The 20,751-nt window shown below is 32.9% G+C and overlaps 1 protein-coding gene across 2 annotated transcripts in view; it reads left to right on the top strand.

Moving 5' to 3' along the window:
* Nucleotides 1-20,031: 20,031 nt before the first annotated feature.
* KLHL4 (kelch like family member 4) overlaps nucleotides 20,032-20,751 on the top strand; it is a 112,765-nt gene continuing 112,045 nt past the window's right edge. For both annotated transcript variants that reach the window (XM_065900489.1, XM_065900488.1), the window contains exon 1: nucleotides 20,032-20,453. In XM_065900489.1, the coding sequence (XP_065756561.1) occupies nucleotides 20,032-20,453 (422 nt within the window). The remainder of the gene's footprint in view (nucleotides 20,454-20,751) is intronic.

Genomic DNA, 20,751 nt, shown 5'->3' on the forward strand with positions numbered 1-20,751 from the left:
TTTGCTTTAGGAGACAGGTTCAAAAAAATCTTGCTGCAATCTATGTCAAAGTGTGTTCTGCCTATGTTTTCCTCTAGGTATTTTATGGTTTCCAGTCTTACATTTAGGTCTTTAATCCATTTTGATTTTATTTTTGTATATGGTGTTAGAGAATGTTCTAATTTCATTCTTTTACATGTAGCTGTCCAGTTTTTCCAGCACCACTTATTGAAGGGACTTTCTTTTCTCCATTGTATATTCTTGTCTCCTTTGCTGTAGATTAATTGATCATAAGTATGTGGGTTTATCTCTGGGCTCTGTATTCTTTTCTATTTATCTATGTGTCTATTTTCAGGCCAGTACTATACTGTTTTTTATTGAAATATATATATATATTTTTTTTTCCAGTATAGGTTATTACAACATATTGAATACAGTTCCCTGTGCTATACAGCTATACAGTAGGTTCCTGTTGTTTATCCATTTTATATATAGTAGTGTGTATCTGTTAATCCCAAACTCCTAATTTATCCCTCCCTCCCATTTCCCTTTGGTAACCATAAGTTTGTTTTCTATGTATGTCAGTCTATTTCTGTTTTGTAAATAAGTTCATTTGTATCATTTTTTTTAGATTCCACATATAAGTCAAATCATATATTTGTCTTTTTCTATCTGACTTACTTCACTTAGTATGATAATCTCTAGGTCCATCCACGTTGCTGCAAATGGTATTATTTCATTCTTTTTTATGGCTGAGTGATATATATATATATATATATATATATATATATATGTATACCACATCTTCTTTATTCATTCATCTGTCAATGGATAATTAAGTTGCTTCTATGTCTTGGCTATTGTAAATAGTGTTTCTATGAACATTGGAGTGCATGTACCTTTTCGAATTAGAGTTTTTGTCTTTTCCAGATATATGCCCAGAAACTAAAATAGAGTACCATACTGTTTTGATTATTGTAGCTTCATAGTGTAGTATGCAGTCAAGGTGTGTGATTTTTCCTTCTCTGTCCTTTTTTAAGTTTGTGTTGGTTATCTGGGATCTTTGTGTTTCCATACAAATTTTAAAATTATTTTTTCGAATTCTGTGAAAAATGTCATTGGTATTTTGACAGGGATTGCATTGAATCTGTAGATTGCTTTGGGTAGTATGGTCATTTTAACAATGTCATTTCTTCCAATTCAAGAACATGGTATATCTTTCTATCTGTTTGTGTGGTTTCCAATTTCTTTTATCAGTGTCTTATAGTTTTCTGTGTACAGGTCTTTTATATACTTAGATAGGTTTATCCCAAGATGTTTTATTCTTTTCATGATATGTTAAACGGGGTTGTTTCCTTAATTTCTCTTTCTGACAGTTCATTTTTAGTGTATAGAAATGCAACAGATTACTGCATTTTATGTTCGTATCCTGCAACTTTACTGAATTCATAAGACTACCCATATGACCCAGCAATTCTGCTCCTGGGTATATTTCTGAAAAAAACAAAAACATTAATTCAAGAAGATACATGCACACCAATGTTCATAGCAGCATTATTTACAATTGCCAAGATATGGAAGCAACCTAAGTTTCCATCAACAGATGCCTGGATAAAAATGATGTGGTGTGTGTATATATATATATATATATATATATATATATATATATATATATACACATGCAATGGGATTCTAGTCAGCCATAAAAACATAATGAAATTTTGCCATTTGCAGCAACATGGATGGACATGGAGGGCATTATGCTAAGTGAAATAAGTCAGACAGAGAAAGACAAATACTGTATGATATCACTTATATGTGGACTCTTAAAAACACAACAAACTAGTGAATATAACCAAAAAAAAAAAAAAAAAAGCAAATTCACAGATATAGAGAACAAACTAGTGGTTACCAGTGGGGAGAGGGAAGGACAGAGGGGTAAAATAGAGTTATGGGATTAAGAATTAAAACCTATTATGTATCAAATAAGCTACAAGGATATGTTGTACACCACAGGGAATATAGCCAATACTTTATAATAACTGTAAATGGAGTATAACCTTTAAAAATCATGAATCACTATATTGTACACCTATAAATTATATAATGTTACACATCAACTATAACTCAATAAAAAGAAAATAAAAAATAAACCCAGCACTGGGATAAATCGTATAACTTAGTGCAAATGTGTTTGGAAACACCTGTCTGTCTCTCTCTTCCATCCCCACATCATCTGTGTCAAATAGAACAAGAAAGAGTTCAATTTAATATTCTTCAATTAATTATAATCTCACTTATGTCAACAAAGTTTCTTAGTATGAAGATAGATTGGAGTAATAAAAATACCTAAACATTTTTAAATAATACTAAATATAATATCTGATAGTATCTCAGAAAACACACACTGTCAGGACATGTTCTATTACCTCTCCTTGGAAATATAAATTTAGTACTGATATAAGCTTAGCCCATGCTTTATAAGGAAAAATATTATTAGTGTACTGGATATTATACCTATTATTCTAATTCCTATAAATCATTAGAAAATATTGGAAGTCAAAACGGACTGGGAATTTTACATTGATGAGAAAAAGGAGAATGAGGAGTAGAGAAATATAAATTGTGATAAATTCAGCCACAGCCCTTTTTGGTGAAAACTGGGGTTAATTTTGTATGGCTAGCAAGTGTTCTCAATCTATAATGAAATAGTCAATTTTCCTAGTTGGATATTTTTAAATATTTTGTCAGACTTCTCACCCAATATTCTTCAATAAATAGACATTACACAATTTCCAGACTTTGCCTATCCAAGTATACCTGAATTTAATAAGGCTTATAATGGTAGGTAGAGGTCATTTCTGACACATATCTTTATAAAGGACTCTGTTCTGCAGAGGAGAAATGTGGAAAACACATCCTGCAGCTTTTTCATTATAACAGCTAACCTTGAATAATTACACCAATGGAATATTTTAGTTATACATATATAGATTTGTCCAATAACCAGTCTAATAACTTTTACAAATTGCTTCTCTAAATAAACAGCCTTGTATACCCCAATATTTGCAAGGAACCAAATGAAATAATCATATTGTTTCTTTCATTTAGGCTGAGAATAGATGATTGAAGTAATTAAAAAAAAAAACTAAACTATTACCCACTGAGGGTAACTTTTGAAAAAAATGTATTGCTTTGACGTCTTGGATTAAGTCAACGAAAAAGGTATCATTACTTAGTGATTTTTCTTTAGGTAAATTAACCTTCATATTTCTCCTTCCTATGAGCTGTCATAAATTCTTAAGAATTAAGATACTAGCTATTGTGCTTGTGACCAATTAATTCTGTTTATGAATTTTGAAAGTATATTTCATAGTTAATCTTCATGAAATAAAAGATATTCGCTGTATGATGTCTTCATTCCAAAATCAATACATGATACTTATAGTATATATTAAATATATATACAATGATAATAGAAATGAAATATTTTTCAAGAAACAAGTAAGTTTAATAATCCTTCAATTAAACTTATTGATATTTGTATCCTATTTCCTGAACCTGAACTCAATTGAAAAAAAAAAACAAAAAATCTCTTAATGTCATCCAGGGTTTCTCAACCTTAGCACTATTTATATTTTGGCCTAGGGGCTGTTGTGGGGGCCGTCCTGTGCACTGTAAGGTGTTTATCAGCATAACTGACCTCTATCTTGTAATTGCCAGTAGCAACTCTTCACCATTTGTAGCTACTAAATGTGTTGACACGGTCAAATGTCCCCTTGATGGAGGACAATACTTCAACTGAGCAACACTTATTAAAATAACCTTAAGAAAGTAAGAAATTGGGTCAAGATGATTGATGATGGTGTATTAGAATGACATTAATATCTTTAATCACTCATCGACAAGTATGTTTAGATTTTTTACTATCCACAAGGCATTTTGATGACTGTTAGGGACACAATGATGAACAGAATAAACAGGGTCCCTATTAATTGAAGTGGAGGTCCATTAAGCAAATAATTATAAATTTATGTAATAATAATTTATGCTAAGTGTTATGAAGGAAAAATACCACGTGTAAAAGACCAGAAAAGTGAGCTTCCCATTGTCTATGGTGCTATGGATTGCTTCCCTGAAGAAGTGACATTGAAGTAGAAAACTGGAAAATTGGTGGACTTTAGCCAGGAATAGATAGATAAAATTTATTTTTGCTTTTAAAAAATACATTTGTATTGATGGTACACTTCTCCTCCATCATTTAGCATGTATTACAATGCAATTTCTAAACTTGTAGTAAATGCAATCATTTTTCTTTACATATTTTGCATTATACATTGGGGAGAGGTTAACACCAAGGCAAATGCGAGCCAATGATGAATTATTTTTTCATTAAGAAAATATTTTATCTCCTGGCCACATACTTGGTCAATAAAAAAATAGGTATTTGATTAAATCTAAATAACCCTTTTTGCATATAGTCACATCTCTTAGAAATTATACATTTAATAAATTTCTATTGTTTAATTAGTTCACTGTTATTGGCAATTAAGTATAGCTTTACCATAGAAGTACACTAAGAGTTGGCAAAAATGATATTACTGCATTGATCTTTTATCTTACTCAGCATCAATTTTTAATCCATTATTATCATTTTGACATGGATCCTACTTAGAAAATACTAACTATCTTCGCACATATATGACCACAGATTTAAATTAATTGAAGGGATTGTCAGCTAGTATGGATATGTTATCAGGTACATAATATTTTTATTACTAGTTATATATGCACATTATAAATTTTTCAAATAGCGAAAAAGTGTGTAAAGTCATAATTAAATGTCCCTCCCCTCATATACAGAAATATTTTATAGTAAATAATGAAACATTGTGACCAAAGGCGCAACTAAACAAATGCTACAACTTCTTCTATGTATATCAGTAACTAAGTGCTTTGAAAGGATGAAAGAATCATATTATACATAATGAAGATGAATAAAAAGGAGCTTAATCAACTGGTGACTGGCAAAGCCCAGAGTAGTTATAGATAATATAATTTTCCCAAGTAGTTTTTACGTTTATACACCTGAACTCAGTACAGATTGCTTATATTACTCAATTAATAAAAAATTTAAATTACTGGAAAGAGAAATATGACTTTAGAGAGTAAACTTAAGATAAAAAATACATTTTAGAAACTTTAAAAATCTTTATAAATCATTTAATTTTGTATAGTCAGCATCAAAGAAGAAATCAAGTTTATTAAATAAGTTTAATTTTTATAAGCTTCTTGGTGATTCACTGAGAATTTTAGTGGTTTATTAACATGATCCTTAGGATTCACTCTTCCCCAAATAATGTGCCAAAGTTTTAGTTTCATGTCCTTTGGTTTTCTTGCTTATTCTCAAAAAGCCTATATAACTTTTTTATATTTTATACTGTAATACACAATTTGTGAATTGTGGAAACAACTATTTCTCTCTTCTTCTTATGTTTGTTCATTTAAATGAAATAATCTCACAAGGTTCAACTTTATAAAAATGATAGGAAATATGACAAAATATGGATAATAAGTATGTTATTGGGATTAAAGAAAGTCGTGCTGTTCTATTAACTTTCTGTAAATATTCACAAGTGAGAGTAACTAATGGAACAAAACAGCCAGTTACCTAAAAGATACCCAATCTTTTTGGAGTTACACCTCCCCTTGATATTTAAATGACCTTGCTCTATCCCTCATTCAATATTTAGTAGGAATAAAAGCCTGTTTCACCTTCTTCCCCAATATTATGGGCTGATTGTGTCCTCCCGAATTTATATGTTGAAGTCCTAAATCTCAGTATCTCAGAATGTGACTGTGTTTAGAGATAACGTCATTAAAGAGGTAATTAAATTAAAACGAGACCACTAAGGTGGGCCCTAATCTAATCTGGCTGGTGCCTTTATAAGAAGAGAAAATTTGGACACAAGACACCAGGGATGCACACACCAAAGGCCATGAGAAGACACAACAAGAATGTGTCCATCTGGAAACCAAGAAGAGAGACTTCCGAAGTTAAACCTGCTGACATCTCGATCTTGGACTTCTTACCTCTAGAGCTATGAAAAAATAAATTTCTGTTGTTTAAGGCACCCAATACGAGGTATTTTGTTATAGAACCCCTAGCAAACCAATATATCCTGTATTACTAGGGTCATCAATTTGCAGCACAGCAGAAAAAATTACAGTATTATACATCACTTCTTAAAATCCCTTGGCCATTGCCATCACTGGAAATTTATAACTGCCCATTTCTTCCACTGTTGAGATGGATCCTATCTCTTTGTCTACCTCATCTCATTTTTTACATTTCTTCTCTCCACTTTTCTGACACCTCATTCTCACTCTCTCAGGGCATGCCAAAAATTCAGAACCTTCCTTATAAATTTATTATTCAAAGAATTCACCTCTCCAACAGTCTCCTTTTCTCTCTCTATGAGCTTCTGCTCCAGGATGAAAACTCATTTAAGTTGCTACAATAAACAAAGAACAGAAGGTTTCAGATATAAACTCTCTACCAAAAAATAAAGTTCCTGACCTCATAAAGTATCAAATAAGTATATAATTATAACTCATGATAAACTGATATGGAAGAATATTAAACAGTATGACAAGAGAGTTATGTGACTCATTAAAGAGATTATAATAGGCTGATCTGATCTGATTTAGTATGGTATATCTTAGACGCTTTCTTTTATGAAGTGACTTCTAAACTGAAACCTGAAAGATACTTAGGATTGCCAAGTGAAAATTGCCAATAGGGTAGTCCAAGAAGAAGAAACCAAATTTGTGAAAGCTCTGAGACAGGAAAGCATTTGGTTTATTTAAGGGGATGAAGTCATGTGGCTGAAATTCAGTAAGTTAGAGTTAGTCAATCAAGATGATGCTACAGAGTAACATACATCAGGCAGGGCAACTGAGGGTGCACATTACTTCTCTTTTCTGAGCATGATTAGAGTCAGTTTCAAAATTTCTGTCTTTAGAGATATGCCTATGAAAGATTATCTTGAATGGTCCTTCACTGGTTGAGTTGTTCCATGGATGCATTTCTAGGTTTGGCCTTGATAGGTATGAATCATATCAGTTTGGACTTTGTAGGCCATAGTAAGTTTTTATATTTTTAAAATTTTATCCTACATTCAATGGAGAGCCTTTGAAATATGATGATAAATATTCCCAGGTATCTCACTTAACATAATTTCTGTTTTTTTACCATATAATCCATTCCCTCTGGACAAGCTCAAGTTCATCATGTTCTTAAGAGAAATGTGCTCAAGTGTGGTCTGACCATCACAGAGTAGATTTGGAGTATCATGCTCCTTTTCTGTACTTCAAACTCTTATTAATTCAGCTAAGATGACATTGGTTATTTTTGCAGTGATATTCAACTACTGATGTGAAAAATCATAGAAATTTAGAATCTCTTGGAAGCACCAAAATATCTTAATCTAATCACCTCAGTTTTCAGATAAAGAAACCAAAACTCAGTGAATAAATTTATAATAAAAGCCTGAAGTAATTTTCATACTGCTACAAATATCTTACTGTATTTTGTACTTATTTGATTAGAAGTATATATTAAATTTCTTCTTGGTAGATCTGGCCATTTTTTTCCAGCCTGTTAAGAGAGTTTTGCATGTTAAATATGTCAAACAATGTATTTGACCATCCTCTGAGCTTCACTGCATATCTGAATAACTGTCTCTTCCCCCAGTCAAGTCTTTCACAATAACTATAAAGCAGAATAGGGCAGAAGACAGCGTTGCCACACCATAGAAGATGTTCCTTTAGTAAGACCTTGATAAATTAATTATTTTTCTAGTTATTCAACTAGTTACAAGTACTTACCTGTCTCATTAGCTTGCTTATGCATGCTGTTCCATCAAGCAGGCTAATCTCTTCACTGTATTCCACAAGACAGTACCTTCAACTCAGTGTGATTGCACATTCTATTTGCTTGGCTTGGAATAACTTCACTCATCTATTAAGACTTCTTTATCCTTTAATTCCCAGACCTTCTCCATGTAGATTTCCTGGATGACTTTAATCCCCAGTGACTTCTCTTTTTAAGGGAAGTCCCTCTCCATTTCTGCTTCTAATGTTCACTATACTGTGTAATACATGTTTATATTTTATTTTGTATTCTCTAGTCATGTTGTGCGTGACTATTGTACCACTAACATTTTTCATGACACTGAGTTGACCAGCCCTGAATTCCAAATTATTATCTCACAACTAAAACCTACAACCAACTTCATACTCAATGATGAAATGCTGAAAGCATTTACTCTAAGATCAGGAACAAGACAAGAAGGTCCACTCTCACCACTTTTATTCAAAATAGTATTGGAAGTCCTAGTGACAGCAATCAGACAAGAAAAAGAAATAAAAGGAATACAAACAGGAAAGGAAAAAGTAAAACTGTCACCGTTTGTAAATGGTATGATACTATATATAGAAAATCCTAAAGACACCACCAAAAACTACTGTAATTCATCAATGACTTTGGTAAAGTTGCAGGATATGAAATTAATGTACAAAATTCTGTTGTGTTTCTATATATTATCAACAAACTATCAGAAAGAGAAAGGAAGAAAAATAATCCCATATACAGTTGCATCAAAAAGAATAACATACCTAAGAATAAACTGAATCAAGGAGGCAAAAGAAAACTATAAGACACTGATGAAAGAAATTGAAAATGACACAAGCAAATGGAAAGTTACACCATGCTCATCTATTGGAAGAATTAATATTGTTAAAATGACCATATCCCGCAAGTATATCTACAGATTCAATGTAATCCCTATCAAAATAATAATGGTATTTTTCACAGAACTAGAACAGATAATTCTAAAATTTGTATGGAAACCGCAAATGATTTTACTAATCATTTAAATGTAACTCTTCTGACATAACCTCATGTCCTTGTCAATTCTTGGTATTTTAAGACTTAAATTTGTGCCAATTCGATGGACATGAAATATAATTTCACTTTTATTTTTCATTTGCACTTTTCTGATCACACATGATTCTGAGCTTTCCTTCACATTTTTGGGGGACATGAAGTTTTTTACTTCACTTCTGAATTGGCTGTTCACATACATTGCCCTCTTTCTATATTTTTTGGCTAAATTTAACATATTTTTGCAAAATAATTGTGGATAGTATCAATTTCCTACACAGGAAACTCTGTGTGTGTGTGTGTGTGTGTGTGTGTGTGTGTGTACAAACAGCAGCTTTATGAGAACAGAGTTTACATACTAAAAGAAAATTCAGTAAAATGTTTTGGTAGAACATAGCTTTTTTGTAATGTAAGCTAACACAGTTTTTAAAATCAAGACTAAAATGTTAGCTTTCATATATTTTGTACCGAAAGAGGCTAGCATTTTTTTTTCTCTCTCTCTCCACGGACAACACAAATAATGCACTTCTCCACATTTCCTTATTACTTTGCTTTGATCATCCAAAACTGACAGCCATGTTTATAAGCTTACTTAGAAGAGAAAAATGGCATCATTAAAGTGAACTGTTAACTCTAAGAAGAATACTTCATTTACCTTCTTTATGAGATAACAGTAACTTCTTTTACTCTTACAGCTCTTAACCACACTTCCAATCATCCCTATATGTTCTGCTCATCCCATTAGCTAGCAGTTTACTCAGTACTAAGTGCTATGAATTTTCTTTATTTTTTATGATATTCCATAAAACATAGGGATGTGCTCAAATAAATTTTTTCCAACAGTAAAATCCTCTGAAATAATGGTGTTATAATGAGAAATTGTATTTTTACTTTGACTGTTTCTAGATGACTATAAACACCTTATAGATTAAATTGCTCTTCTTATCCTCATAATATCTCACAAGCTAGGGAAAGGGCTTGTTGTTCTTTACTTTCTTTTACAAAAACGACCTGAGTCACAAGGCAGTGTTTATGATTTTGTTCACAGAACACATAAGTAAGGGAACTAAAAATAGGATTAGTTCAACGATTTCTCTGTAAAATCTTCAGTCATATCTCTCTAGTCATCACTTGATGACTATGCTACATCCATTTTATGTCTCTATTTAATCTAGAGATGTCTTTGAAGGCACATGCCCTGATAAACTTAGGCCATTCTTTTCAAATGGCATTTTGTTCAAAACATTTTAACTGTAAGCTAAGTATAACCTTTTCAACCTTTTCTGCATAACCAAGGAGACATTAATCAGATTTTAAAGAAATAAAACTGTTAAACAGAGCCCTTAAATTATTATTAACTTCAATATATAAATGTTCACTCAGGCTTGATATTAATTGAGATTTCCAATTGCCTACGGAAAGCTTCAGGTAAGATTTTACATTTGTGTACACAGTTTCATCTGTTCTCACAATTCATACCTCCAAGACAACTAGAAATACGGTTTACATAATGTATATTATGTGAAATTCTTCAGCCTGCACCTCAGTATTCTAATAGGTAGTTAATATAAAAACTGACTCATGAAATTTGCTCTACTGTTACTGTTTAGGTGAAACATTGTAATATCTAAGCAGATACCAAGCACAGAATTATCCTTAAAATTTCTGACCTTGTGAACATGAGCTCTGTTTTCTGTGCTATATTATATAACAGTATAACTTAAAGTGTATTGAAATTACTTTGAGTCTTGTTTATTATGCCTAATTCACTTAGGTTTTGGTGTAACAATTTTAGTCTACTTTCTTTCTCATTCTCTATTTCTTTAGAATATTGAGAACCTTGGGCTCTCACTAAAAACATATCCTAAATTGTTTCCTCTGTCTTTTCCTTTTGCTCTGCCCTCCACCCTCACAGACATCTCTGTGTGAACTGATCCACTCATAAGCTTTTAATAATCAACTCTTAGGTGGAAAATTCCTAAATCTTCATCTCCATCCTTGAGCTCTGTATTGAGATCCAGGTCTAAATTTCCAAATACCAACTGAACAGATCCATGCCAGTGGGATATCAAACTCAACCTACATCATTCTGCATCTTGTACTTTCACATTCCACCTGATAAGCTGTTCCTATTTACTTTTTATTTCCTGTTGCATCATCCACCTTTACGTTACCAAGGGCAGAAACTAAATAGTTATTAGTGATTCATGTCTTCATATCTACATCCATATATAATCAGTCATCAGATGCTGTTCATGCTACTTCATGATTTCATTCATGATTTTCCCCAACTTCCCATTTCAATCATTATGATTCAGACTCTTTTAATCGTCTATCTATGCTGTTGCAGCAGCCTCCTGATTTTCAGTTTCCCTCTCTTTTTGCTGTAATCCATCCTTCACAATATTGCTCTATTTATCTTCCTAAAATTCTTATTTTTTACTGGACTGTAAATATTTCCCATTACCTAGCAATGCTTTGTTCATAATAAGTAGTTAGTAAATAGTGCCTGAATTGAATTACCAGTACAACCCTCGATATATGAACTTACTTCTCATAATCCATTGAATGCAAATACCTATAGTGAATATATTTATACCACAAATATATACTCAATAATTTTCTGAAACTACAGTTAATTTTTATACTTCAACTGTCAATTCTAAATAAGGAATTGATAATCAACATATAGAGGAATTACTTGTGAAAGACAGGTTACCAAGATGAAGTGACATTATATTAATGTAAATTTCTTCTCTATGTAATGACTATGAGAATGTACATAATACATATGCATGTATGTGTATTATTTTGAATGAATTTCTTAAAGCCAAAGTGTGTTGCTAACCAGATAACTGTGATTTTGTAGCTCTGACTTGTATGTTCATACACTTGAGTTAGAATTTAGTAGAGATTAAAGTTCTTTACTTTCTTAAATTTCTAACTACCTGAATTCAATGTATGTTTGCATATATGTGTGCTTATCAGCATATAACTATACCTGTGTGCCTTTGACAGGGGCTCTTTGCCTATCTGTGTACTTGTGTAGTGATCGAAGAAGAAAAATTGTATTATTGACCTTTTGACATAGAATGTACTGCTTGAAGTTTGATTTTTGGGTTTCTTTTTTTTTAATCTACAGGACATGATTTAGTTCAGGTTATCTATCTATCTATTTTTTCTGTGTTTTTACAAACACACATACACATCACACGAAGGCTGCATTGCAGGATTTGTATTTATGAAATATTATACTGTTCTGTACACAGAAATTTGGGGGAGGTTGTTATGTTGAAATTTCTAAATTCTCTTTCAAGTTTTTCCCAGAAGCTCTTTTCTCATTTTACAAAATGTTTGGAAAACAAATATAATGAAAATCCTTGTGGAATTTAGATTTTGACTTCATCTATAACTGTGGACTTACTAATACAAGCTATTATAGATAATTCAGATTCATCCTTTGCCTGCTTCAGTTGTATCTTATGCTGTTTCTTCATTATATATGAGATATCTGGCATGAGGCTTCTAAAAAGGCCAAAAACAGCCTCCAAAATAAAAGGCTCTATTAAATGCACACATACATACACATGTACACAGTCGCAAAAAACAAAAAAACTCTGTTCTGCCATTGTATATTACTTTACTCTTTTCAAGTTTCCATTCTGAAATGAGGAAAAGAGATTCAGTTTAAAATAGTAAAATTAGTCTTATTTTTATTACTCATGATTAAATATAATGTATACAATTACTCTTTTAATGGATTCCATCATATTGGCAAGCAATTTGGGGTAATTTAGATATTCTTTCCTCCCTAGTACGTTTGGTAGTATATTTCTGGATTATGTTCTCAATTTCCCACTTCACATGGTCTTGGAAATGAATCTAAATAGTTTTAATGTGAAAATTTATGATTTTAATTTGTCTCAACACATCATATTTTCATTTCATTCTTCATGACTGAAGGTAAACAATGAATAAGAATAACTTTTCATCTATTCAATAAAATTAAAAATAAAGGATTATATTTTACTAAATATTAAAATAGGTTATGACTACATCTGAACATATTTGTGATACTGAACATGTATTTATTTATGGTAGCTAACATTAAAATATATCATAATTTCATATAATTAAAGACCAATGTCTATGTTTATATTTACAGTCAGGTTCACATTGCTTAGTGCCAAGATAATTTCAAAAAATATTTTAGAGTAAAATCTTGTTTCTAAAACCACTTCTGTTTAATCCAAACTCAGTAAAATTTTAATCCAAGGTAATCATCCTATGGAATAACTGATATTCATTTTCTGTTATACACTGTTACCTCAGCATACAGATTCTTGAGAGTTCAGTGGTCATGAAATAGAGGTAAACATTTTTTATATAGTAGGTTCTTGTAGGCAACTAGAGAACTGGATCCAAAATATAGATCATAGTGTATCTTAAAAGAAAGATTTAGGAATCACTGACATAGAGATCATAGCTCAAATCTGAAGGTGAATACACTTTACAAGACAGCTAGTGTAAATTAGTAAAAGCAGTGATACAAACCTGAAATTTAGGACTTGCTCACTGGTAGATGTCAGGGGAAGAGGAAATAATAATGAAAACCAGGGCACAGAGGGTAGGGAAAGACAGTATATTAAGGAAGATAAGATGTTCATTGCAGCTCTATTTACAATAGCCAGGACATGGAAGCAACCTAAGTGTCCATCATTGGATGAATGGATAAAGAAGATGTGGCACATATATACAATGGAATATTACTCAGCCATAAAAGGAAACAAAATTGAGTTATTTGTAGTGAGGTGGATGGAACTAGAGTCTGTCATACAGAGTGAAATAAGTCAGAAAGAGAAAAACAAATACCATATGCTAACACGTATATATGGAATCTAAGGGGAAAAAAAGTCATGAAGAACCTAGGGGTAAGACGGGAATAAATACACAGACCTACTAGAGAATGGACTTGAGACTATGGGGAGGGGGAAGGGTAAGCTGTGACAAAGTGAGAGAGTGGCATGGACATATATACACTACCAAATGTAAAATAGATAGCTAGTGGGAAGCAGCCACATATCACAGGGAGATCAGCTCGGTGCTTTGTGACCACCTAGAGGGGTGGGATAGGGAGAGTGGGAGGGAGGGAGATGCAAGAGGGAAGAGATATGGGAACATATGTATATGTATAACTGATTCACTTTGTTATTAAGCAGAAACTAACACACTATTTTAAAGCAATTTTACTCCAATAAAGATGTTAAAAAAATTAAAAAGTAAGATAAGGAGGAGGAGGCTTCAAAAAAGGTGGGATGGTCAATAGTGCAAAAGATAAGTTCTATGAGCAAGAACAATGCAATCATATTTGCATCCTCAAAGCCTGGCTTATAGTATGCACTCAATAAGTTTCTTTTGGGTGAATGAATGAATGAAGTCATAAATTTTTTTTAAAAAGCCGTTAAGGAAATAAGCAATGAGAATAGTTGTATTCAACTAGGGACAAATCATCGGTTAGTTTATTTTATTTTTTTGGCCACCATTTTATGGGTAGCATAAAAAGGAGATAGGGACTGAGAGAGCAGGTGGCATACCTAACAATCCAAGATGAAGATAATGCAAGTCTTCCCAGAACAGGGATGCCCTTCCACAGGGTTTAATGAGGCATTAATTCAATATTTGGTGGGGTTCTCAATGGCTATATCCTTATATATTATCTCTCACGTGCTCTGGCTGCTCTCTTTTGATCTCAACCAGCTTTATCTCTAGAATTCAGCTGTCAACCTCCTCCAACTTGAATGTTCCTTCTCGACTTCTTGTTTCTCCATCACTTGTTTGTTGAATAAATGAATGAGAGTTAATCAGTTTGCTCATCATCACAGTATTACCAAATGATAGAACTTACTTGTTTCTCTGTTCAGCACTCTGATACCCACTGTAGGTAATAAAGAAGAAACACAAAACATCTCTCTCCCTTTTACCCTATTACCTACCTGGGTCCAATTCACTCTCCCTTTTACCCTATTACCTATCTGGGTCCAATTCAATAGTCATGTGGCTGGAAAATTGTCACGTTTATATTCCTATAGATGTGTATATATTGCTTTTTTAGGTGACTTAATTACTGTTGATTTGGTAACTCAGCAGTGAGTGATTTTAGCTTCCAATACAAAATATTGAAAAGAAAATATTTGTACACAGCTTGAAGTTTATCTTCAGACAGTAAACTGAGGCTCCAAATGAATAAAAAATGTTTAAAGTGTATGAGTTGTTATGTTGAACAAAGGTGATACGTGGGTTGTGACCAAAGCACAAGTTTATTTTTAACTCCCACTGTTCTTTGAACATTATTTAATGAAGATATTCATCCCTGTCTTACAATTTCCATTGATTACTTTAAAACACTATTTCTTAAATTGTGATCTGTGGGCCATCTACAAAGGGAATCATCTAGAGTGATTGTTAAAAAGGCAGATTTCTGTACCCTATCTCAAAAGTAATCAGAATCTATAGTTTTAATAAGTAACATATGTAAAGTCTTGATTCACTAAAGTCTGAGAACAGTTGCATTGGAATGATTTCCTATATAGAGTTTCAATATAGAGAAAGGGGCAGCAGTTAAATTTCAAGGGAACTAAGTGAGGGATAAATGGGGAGCATTTGTAGAAAGCTACTGTAGAATATCCCTAATTAACTTGCCTATGAAATGGAACAAAAAGGGGATTAAAATCAAGTTATGATCTTCAAAATTTGAGTTAGCCTTGACCAAATGTTAGCGTTTAGCAAAATGTTGTCTTCAAACATTTTTGTTCCATATGACCCCTACAAAAAGTTTGAAAAACATTGTACAGCCTGATACATTACAAAGTTCACATTTAAAATATTGTATCATACATTTAAATAGCTGCAAGGAGTGTAATTTCCAGCATATTTGAAAATATTGATATTTCAAAATAAATCTTTTAAATCACTCGTTCAAATATATCCAACGGAATGTAGTAAATACTGTGGTGATTTGATACCTCTATCATTAATTTAATGTACATGGAAAAACTTTCTTTAGAAGCAGAAATTTTAAATGGTTCACTTTCTCCTTGAACATATATTTTCATTCCACTTTCCTAAAATAATCATTTTCTAACATAATATATTTTGTCAAAAAGTATTTTATTGATTACCTTATAATTCCTACAACAAAAATATATACATAAATTGATTTTTTTCTTTTAATTTCCTTTGCCTCTAAGTATAATATTTTTCTTTAAGGAGCATTATAACTATTAGTCTAATAATTAAACAAAACAACATAGGTGCATTTTATATTTATAAAAGATATTAAACACATTAAAATTTTACTGGGAATGTACTGTTAGTAAGGACAAATGACCTTGCTTTTGTGCTAAGTTCAAGTAACAACAATGGATATTACATTTTGCTGGAATGAGACAGGTATGAGCAAAAGTTATTTTTGTTTATTTGTTTGGTTTTACAGATATGAGCACTGAAAAAAGTTAGTTCACCTAAATAAGTAGATATAAATTGAGGAAGTTTTGTTATGGTAGTATCATTCAATTCTTTGATCTCCTTTTGCAGGGTCAGGAAACTGACAGGGACTATGAGTCAATGTTAATGTTTTTTAGCCTCCTTCAACATTTTGTAGTGATTTTGGGTGCAGTAACTTAAGACAGGATTGGTTAAGACCCATGTGTTTAGCATCCAAGCTTTCTAAATCTGATATTGCTTTTCTTTTCACCATAGCACTACCTGTTGTGGTTTGTGCCAAGTGAATAGTTCCACATCAGGACAGTGATAAGTTGCTATGTACAGCCTTTGCTACACAGAAATCTATAACCATGTTATTTTTCTTTAAGTTGTATAATCATATAATTATGGGAAAGAAATAAAACTAAGTATTCCTAAGTACATTTGAATAATATTAACCTCGGAAGTGTCCCAGCAGCTGACTAATTTAATTTACTGGCCAGAATTTTACTCAGAATGCAACATCAAGAGAGTGTATGGCTGCTAAGTTGCTGGGAGATTTCAATCGGTTTGCAGGCTTGTCCCCCTACTTGTATAATCATTAATTATTTAGAAGGGTATTTTAGCCCATAACCATTTTGGCATTTTCATTTCAAAATTCCAGCACTTATTGAGATAGTAAGTTCTGTGATAATAAAATCATTTAGAATTTTTCATTCATTAATTCTACCTATATTAAATAGTTACTAGATACCAAGTAGATAGTAAAGCAATGGGTAGGAGATGATTAATGAAATATGGTTCCTATCCTCACAGACATCTTTATTTTTGCTTTAGTATGCTTAAATCTTTCCTTTATAATAAGAAACTTAAAAGGAATCCTCACACTTCATAAAATATTATTCTCTTTATTTTCTAGACAATACTTTCTTAGTCATTCTACAATTCTGTGTCCAAGATCTAAGAAAATGGCCATAATCTGCGTACTTTAATAAAGCACATTCTCAGTAGAATCATATAGAGTACTGTACTATCAGTGTTTAGATTTTGATAGGTATTAGTTACTATTCATCTTATAAAAGGTACACAGGGAAATATACAATTATATCTGAATCATTAACAAGCTCAGGGAACATATTAGGAAAATAAGGTTGCAGATTCTTAGTATCCAATAAGGTATTATTTAGAGCTACTTAGGTGGCCAAATCAGTAATTCTTCTTGTGTCTACCACATACTATTTACACTTCTATTATAATATTTTATTCATTCTGCCTGGTATTTACAGTTCGCTTACTCTATGTCCAACACCATACTTTAGGCACAGTGGGGAATACAAAGACCTAAAATACAAATCTTGACTAGGCATTTACTTGGAATGTTATCTACCCAGTAATTCATGTTTAGTTGTCCGGACTCACTGTGTCTGGGGCTCCTCCAAAGAAGTATTTGAGATTCTCTTCAATTATATATATGCTAATTAACAGCAGCAGACAATACATTCAAGGAGAAAGGATGATACATGCAAACACTGAGGCTTAGGAGCTTATTGGAAAATCGTTTGGAAAATTGAAGATGGGAGTAACCTGCTTATAATTGGTATAAAAATCAACTATATATCTATCAGTGTGTATTTACTAATTGCTTAGTATTAGAAAAATATTGATAGATAGAGATGTAGATATGTAGATAGATAGAAATTGATTTATTATAAGGAATTGGCTCACGTAATTATGGAGGCTGACAAGTCCCAAGATCTGTAGTCAGCAGGTTGGAGACCCAGGAGGGCTGATGGTATAGTTTTAATCCAAAGGCCAGCAGCCTTGAGATCCAAGAAGAGTCAATATTTCAGTCTGAGCCTGAAGTCAGGAAAACAAAACCAAAAAAATGAGGTCCCAGCTTGATGGCTGTCAGGCAGGAAAAATTTCCTCTTATTTGGGGAAGTGTCAGTATTCTGCTTATTCAGGCTTTCAACTGATTAGAAGAGGCCCACCCACACTAGGGAAGACAATCTATTAGTCTGTTGATTTAAATGTTAAGCTCATCCAAAAACACCTTCACAGAAACACCCAAAACAATGTTTGACTAAATATCTGGGTACCCTGTAGGCCATTTAAGTTGACACATAAATTTCCCATTACACCTACAAAAACAAGAGGGGAAAGGGAAAGATATAATTAGATTTATAGATAATTGCAGGTAAAATATCTACCAAAACTTACAAAAAGATATTCATTTTATTCTCTATTTCCAAATTTTTAAAAATCCATTGCAAGTATAAACTTGGAAATTTGTTCAGCTTCCATATCAGTTCTTCATAACTGATGTAAAGAAGTAAAATGACTTGTCCAAGATCATACAGCTCATTGACTGTAAAGCCAGAACTAAAATCAAAGCCTCACAATTTCAATATTCTTTCTAAGGATCCAATGGTACAATTCCCCCTTATCACATGTATGCATGACATGGAAGTTACAAAGTTCAAACTAAATTTCAAAATGGCATTGGTGAATACATTCCTGATACAATACTGTTATAGAAACATTTATCCCTGTACACAGTAGTGATTCTGATTCATACCTCAAAGTACTTTGTGCCCAGTTATGACAGTTATGTGACAATTTGGAGTTACTTCAAAACATGCTTTTGCATCCTCTCATATGGACTTTTGAACAAAGAAAATAGACCTTTAACACTGCCTGTGAAAGTAAAGAGCATGATAAGGAAGTGTTTATACTGGCATGGAGCCAGGATGAACTATTCGTTTTCAAGTTTTGGTTCCTGAGAGAAGACATGTCTTCTAACCTAATGAGCTTAGAAAAACACTGCTCTCTTCCTTCAGCTGTAGACTTAAAATACTGTTACTACATTCCCTAGTGGAGTGTGTGTTTTTAGTCATGGGTAAGCAACAGTTACTTATGTTTCTGGAATTGTTCAAGTTTTCAAGCAAATATTTCTATAAAGACACTCACATTTTCAGTTATTTTATAAAAATAACTACAAACGTGCATGAGGGGACAGATGACAAGATGTTTTCCCTTAATGAACCACCATCAAATTTTCCATAAGAACCCCAAAATAGATCATAATGAATTCCTTGTTACAAATTCTCCTAGGACAAAGTTGCACATTTTTAAAAGTGGGTTGCCAGGAAATGAAATCTGGCAGGGGATGGGGTGAGTGGGATCTAGAAGGAAGTGAATTTAAACACTTTGCTTTTGCTCACTTGCTTGGATTTAAAGGCTGAAGCTACTGTACTTCAGTTAGGAAAGAGCTGGGTTAGATATTTGCAAGTCCAGGCAGGAGGGCTGGGAGTGTGCAGATCTAGCAGCTGGAGTGTGTTGTGGTAGCTGCTTTCCTGTGCTAAGCTGATTTACTTGTTTAAGGTCTGACCTCATCATCCTGTCTGTATGGGTTCCCACCTACACTGTTAGCTGCAGCTTTCTGCTTCAGCTGGAAAGCTAGAAGTATTCACAGTATGCCACAGACAGCGGGGGAGGGGAGAGCAAGAAAGACTGCTCTCACTTATGCTTTTGTTAGTCCTACAGAAGAGGCAGAGAAACAAGAGATAACAAAGGCTGTTTCCTTTCTGTGAGAGAAGGCTTTTGTCTTTCCTCCTGCAACGATGTCAGTGTCTGGCAAGAAAGAGTTTGATGTGAAACAGATCCTAAGGCTACGCTGGAGGTGGTTTAGTCATCCTTCTCAAGGTTCGCCCAACACTGGAAACTGCCTTCAGCAGGAAGGATATGAGCATAGAGGGACCCCGGTTCAGGGCAGGTTGAAGAACCACTCTCGGGACAGAAATGGACTGAAGAAAAGCAATAGTCCTGTCCACCACAGCATACTGACACCAGTGCCAGGATCGGCCCCTTCCCATCAAAGAGCCCTTCAGAATTGGCACTCACAAAACCTGATAGAACATCTTCGAACAAATGAAGATACTCCTAAAGCAGTTCCAGAGAAGAATTTGTTCAAAGAAGCTTGTGAGAAACACTCACAAGATTTGGAGATGATGGCTGATGACAATACAGAAGATTCAACAGCAAGGTAGGAGTTTTCGAAAACATAACAACAAAGTCATAGCTTAGGTTAACTTATCCTCTAAAACTCTCATTTAATGTTTAAATAAAAGTGTTATAATAATCTCTGAATTTGTATGCAGCCAATCAGGGTCTCCAAGTAACCCCCTCCTCTAGGTCTATAAAGGAAAATAGTAATAATACATTCATTTTGATAATTAATGGGATATATGCTTTAGAGTTGTGAGTTTACTTTTCCTATTCCATTCCGATTCCATTAAGAATACTGTTTCAGTTCTAAGAGATGTTTATTATAATTGCTAATT

Source organism: Phocoena phocoena, chromosome X, assembly GCF_963924675.1.
Source record: "Phocoena phocoena chromosome X, mPhoPho1.1, whole genome shotgun sequence".
NCBI classification, from domain to species: Eukaryota; Metazoa; Chordata; class Mammalia; order Artiodactyla; family Phocoenidae; genus Phocoena; species Phocoena phocoena.